This window comes from Stegastes partitus, unplaced genomic scaffold (genome assembly GCF_000690725.1).
Source record: "Stegastes partitus isolate 25-593 unplaced genomic scaffold, Stegastes_partitus-1.0.2 Scaffold76, whole genome shotgun sequence".
NCBI classification, from domain to species: Eukaryota; Metazoa; Chordata; class Actinopteri; family Pomacentridae; genus Stegastes; species Stegastes partitus.
In genome coordinates, this window is record NW_007577807.1 from 149,955 (window position 1) to 155,385 (window position 5,431).

The window sequence follows — 5,431 nt, forward strand, 5'->3', positions numbered from 1 at the left end:
TTACGACCTACGTTTGCATTTTGTTTCCTCACCAGTCTGCTCTCTGCATGTAAACACAGCCTGCATCATCTGCTGGTAGCAGGCGGGTCACTGACGGTCGACATACACACATTTATTTTTTATTTTTTATTTTGTACAGAATGTGGTGTAAACATGTTTTTTTTTGTTTTTTTTTTTAAACTGTTTTAATGAGAAATATAGAATAAAGTGTTTTGAATGAAAAGTAATTTTACACCTGATTAGTTCAAAGACCGTGGGAATTTGAAATTTTGGTGATTCTTTCAGTGTTTACAGTTTCTGGCTCTAATTTGTGTCATTTAGGCCAGTGGTCCCCAACCACCGGGCTGCGGACCGGTACCGGGCCGCACAGATAGAATAAAAACGTTTTATTGGTTTATTTTTATTTCCAGCGGAGTCTGCAGGGTGTTTTATTTTGAAACATGACTAGCTCGTCTTCCTGTCACTTGACTGTCAGTTTTTATGCCCGGCTGCTAAACGAAGCCGTCAGTCAACAACAAACGTCTCAGTAGAGCTGCTTTGGAAATGGGAAGAGACTCGATACTGAGACAGAGAAAAAGTAAACATGTTATATAAAAAAGTATAAAAAGTCGACACTGAAAAAGTAATTTTATTTATTTATGAAACTTTTCAATAGAAAAAAAAAACAATTATTATTTGTTATGTGCGTAATGACCGGTCCGTAGAAAAATTTCTTGCTTAAAACCGGTCCGCGGTGCAAAAAAGGTTGAAGACCGCTGATTTAGGCAATTATTATGATTATGAGTATGATGATGATTACTGTTGTTATTCCTATTGTTTAATTTATTTCATTTTTTAATGTTTTGTATAGATACCATCTCTACAAGTATCAGCGTTACTATTTCTGAACACAAGAATGACTCATCCGTGGGTAATCTGAGACTGCATGACTCACAGGAAGTAATATTAACCTCCTTAAAAAGGTAAATAATGAGTGCATGCACAATAAGTGCAGAACAACAGACCCATACATGCTATTTATTTCTGTCAGATTCCCTCTGTGAGACTCTCGAGAGATGATTGAGCATCTCAGCTGAGTTTAATAATGTTTTATTTTTTACAGTCACCCACACAGCATATCAGTTACATGGACGAGCTGCACTGACAAGTAAAGATAAGAGTCTCAGTGTGGTGGTACAGAAAGTTCTGGGAGGCTCAGTTGTTCCTACAGAGAGTCAGGATTTGTCACAGCTTTCTGCTCTTTGAGATTATGAAATCTAAAACAAGTGGAGGTGAGATCCTGATGGTCTGATGGACGCAGGAACGTTCTCAGTCTAAATCATGTTCTTCAGGATGTTTGTCATTTATACACATTTTAATGTAAAACTAATAGAGCTCATCCGTTATATCGATGGATCACATTATATGAACATTTTAGGGTGTTTCTATTTTCTGTTTATTTTTTGGTCTGGCCTCTGTCTAAGTACCAGAAAGTAAATTTGATAATTGACCTGTAATTTAGTGACAAAGTGTGCTGGTAATGCCGAGTGGCTAACATTAACATAATTACACACTCCACTTGTTGTTCTGATCAGACTGTTCCCACTTCTGTCACCGTGTGTGTGTGTGTGTGTGTNGTCTGCTGAAGTGTTTTATGATCCTTCATACCTGCATTTCACCACATTTCAGAGGAAAATATTGTATTTTGTCCACTGCGTTTATCTGACAGCTCTTTTGAGACGAACATTTTACACAATAGATGCTTTTAAAATATAACACATCGCTAAAGACTAAACCAGCGGTTTCCAATATTTCTACTGAAAGCAGTCGGACTCACATTTCAGACGAGTTGTTAAAAGCTCCACCAGACAGCGATTTCTTTATCCCTCTAAACTTTTTGTGTGGTTTAATTTCAATAAATGTTCCAATGATCCAATATCTCAGCAAGAATAACAGATTAGAGAGAAACTGAAAACAGATGTGTGTATCAGAGCTTCCCTCTTATTATTCACAGAATGAGCCCTTAGATTTATCTGCTGTCCCTGTAAATAAACCTGGATATGAAGTTGTTTAAAGCAGCTCCACCTGCAGCAGCAACACGTTGATGATTCATCATCCATCTAATCCTATTGTACAATCTAATGATGGCGTACGGTTCACAACAACGTACTTTTACTTAAGGAGGATTTGTGATGAAGTATTTTTAGAGTTCTGTAAAGAATCTGAACACTGTTGGAGTCTCTGGATGGACATCTCCCAAAATGCATTCATCTTATTTGCTGCTGGTCTTAAGCTAAAGCAAACGGAGGTGGTCTGGGAGTGACGTCTGGAGTTGGTGAGTGTTCACTGTGTTACTGCAATAATTAACACACCAGTAATCAGTGCCTTTTCTGCTAAACTGAAAATGGACACGGACACAATAATACCTCAAGAACAAACAGGGGCAGAGTCTACAGCCTGATAAAGAAAAAAAATAAAGAAGAACTGGACTTTACTGAATTAAAGTAGACTAAAACTAACAAGACCTGTTGTAAAGTCAGTAGGGGCAGAAAAAACTTCCAAACACTGAAGTGCTGTTGTTGCTTTAAGACGGGACTTCAGTGGGTTTCGTACTAACCTGGGTTCCTCCTTCCTTTCAGGTATCCCACAACGTTGTAAATCTTCTTGTAGGACAGCTGGTTTCCCACAGTCAGCGTTATCTTCTTTCGCTCTGGGAAAAGAAAGAGGATAAAGTTTAGAACGAGCTTCGGTGGGAAAAGAAAAAAAAAGGGACATTCATTGTTACTGATTTTAAACTTGATCCTAAGATCGGCTAGTTTGAAATGATAATGTGATATTTCAGTGGTTTCCTTCCACAAGCTTCTCACAACAGTCTGATGAGTTCTGGTCCATTCCTCCTGACAGAACTGGTGGAACTGGGTCAGGTTTGTTGGTCTTCTTGCTCCACTGATGTTCTCCAGGATGGAGATCAGGGCTTTGTGATGGCCACTCCACAACACTGACTCTGTTGTCCTGAAGCCTCTCTGGAGCTAATCTGGCGCTATGCTGAGGGTCATTGTCCATCTGAAGACCCATTAGTGTCCAAGCTGTAACTTTCTGCTGATGTCTGGAGATGTTGCTTCAGTATCTCCACATCATGTTCTTTCCTCATGATGCCATCTATTGTGTGAAGGTCACCAGTCCCTCCACAGCATGATGCTGCCACCCCCGTGCTCCACAGCTGGGATGGTGTTCTCAGGCTTCAAGCTTCCTCCTTTTCCTCCAGATGTACCGATGGTCATTAAGGCCAAACAGTTCAGGTTTAGTTCCATCAGACCACAGGACATGTCTCCACTGATGAAGCTCTTTGTCCCTGTGTGCATCTACAGACTGTAATCTGTCTTTTCTATGTTTCTTCTGGAGTGATGTCTTCTTCCTCTCTGAGCAGCCTTCCAGCCCATGTCGGTACAGGACTGGTTCCACTGTGGATAATGACTCTCTGACCAGCTTCAGCAGCATCTTCACAAGGTCTTCAGCTTCTGTTCTGGGGTTGATTCACACATTTCAACCAGAACACTTCATCTCTGGACACAGAACCGTCTCCTTCCTGAGCCTATGATGGCTGGACATTCCCATGGTGGTTATACTGATAGAACTGTCTGAACAGATGAACGTGGAACCTTCAGGCTTCTGGAACCAGACTGGTGGAGGTCCACGGTTCTCCTCCTGATATCTTGGCTGGTTTCTGTGGATGTTCCATGTTGTCACAGAATGCAGCAGTGTGTTTGAGGTGTGTCTTAAAATACATCCACAGCTGTGTCTCCAGTTAACTCAGATGTTGTCAGTTAACCAATCAGAAGCTTCCAAAGCCATGACATCATCATCTGGGCTTTCCCAAATAGTTTGAAGACATCTTAGTGGATGTAAACTTCTGACTCTGAAGAAAGTAATAAAAAATCCTCTCTCTTATTATTCTGGTGTTTAGCAAATAGAAGTAATGTTGGTGATCCTGACTGACCTGAAACAGGAAAAGTTTAGTTTGATTTAACGTCAGACAGAGAAAAAAAATGGTTGAGTGTCTTTTTATACGGTGGAAGTAAATTTGTGGTTTCAGCTGTATGTCATCCAGAAAAAAAAGGCCATCCAGACAGAAACAGACGGGTGAAGAGGTTCTGCTGTGATTCAAAGATTACATTTTCAGACTAACAAGCCGCCGTACAAACCGAAGCAGGCAGGAGGGAAAACAAACTGAAATCAAGGGAAAGTGGTGCTGAGCAGTCTAAGAGCCACGAGTGGTGTGTTCGGGTCAAAAAAGGTCCTCAGATGCAGGTGGAAATATCAAGCAAACCATCGTCCAATCAACTGGTTATGCAGCTTTGATGGACTGGTCCATTCAGGCAACCCTGGGAGTCCATAAAAGCTTGGGCTTGTTTTTTTTTTCCTCCATTTGTGAATGTCTAGAATGAAGCTTTTCAAAACTTCAATCAGGGACATTATGTCTTGCTAACACAATATATTTTCAGTACATTCACTTTATCTCTCCAAATGATCTCAGATGAACACAACTCGTAACGCTGCACATGTTTTACTACTTGAGGAAAAAGTCAAAGGGGTTTTTGGAAACACTGAGTTTATTTTCAAGACACAAGAGTTCGTCAGGCAGAACGATGGATTCTGAATTTAGAGTCATGGATTCAAATACTTCCCATCACAGTCATATCCTTCAATATATCACAGAAAAACAACACATCTCAGTGTCGATTTCTTTCCGACATCACGCAGACCTAATAGTCGGCCACATTCAGCGCCATCTCAGACCCACTGACGGGAAGTCGACTATAAAAACCTCCAACAGGAAGCCTGCATCACTGCTGATTCACTGTGAACGTACAACACGGTGTTTTCATGAAGCGCACTCCGTTCTGTTTGACTACCTGTGCATTTAGTCGTGAACCGCTCAAACTAAGACAGACAGATGACAGCAACTTAAAGGTCACGCTGTGTTTAGGATGGAATTATCCTCCTCTGTGGTCTGGAAAGCCGCAGACACGATCATCTGGTTGTAAAATGTTGTTCATCTACAGGAACGTATGCAGAAGCCGGCAATGGTTGTGGCTACAAACAGAATAACTGATGAAGTTGGGTGTCAGAAAGACCTTCTCTCCTCGTGCCTGACTCGTCACACCCGCTGAATGAGCCAATCACTGTTTGCTGCTGTCATTTTAAAGCTGTTCCTCTCTCTGCTGCCGTCAGCTGTCATTTCAGGGTCAGATCGATGCAACCCTGCTCCCCCCGTTCACCTCCAGTTTGGACTTTCTGGCCCACGGGTCCTTCCAATAAGTCCGTCATTAGTCCAGCTCCACATTACATCCATCCAGATTGCCTGCATCATTCTCCACCCCTGCTCCAGGCTCCATTAGCAGGATATTCCTGTAGAGCTCGATATATGGCTCAGAAGGATGATATCACGATG

The 5,431-nt window shown here is 41.5% G+C and overlaps 1 protein-coding gene across 1 annotated transcript in view; it reads right to left on the minus strand.

Moving 5' to 3' along the window:
* naaladl2 (N-acetylated alpha-linked acidic dipeptidase like 2) overlaps window positions 1-5,431 on the minus strand; it is a gene marked incomplete at its 3' end in the record, with an annotated part of 308,732 nt that overhangs the window by 148,970 nt on the left and 154,331 nt on the right. The window contains exon 8 of the mRNA XM_008276546.1: window positions 2,597-2,689. Coding sequence (XP_008274768.1) covers window positions 2,597-2,689 — 93 coding nt within the window. The remainder of the gene's footprint in view (window positions 1-2,596; window positions 2,690-5,431) is intronic.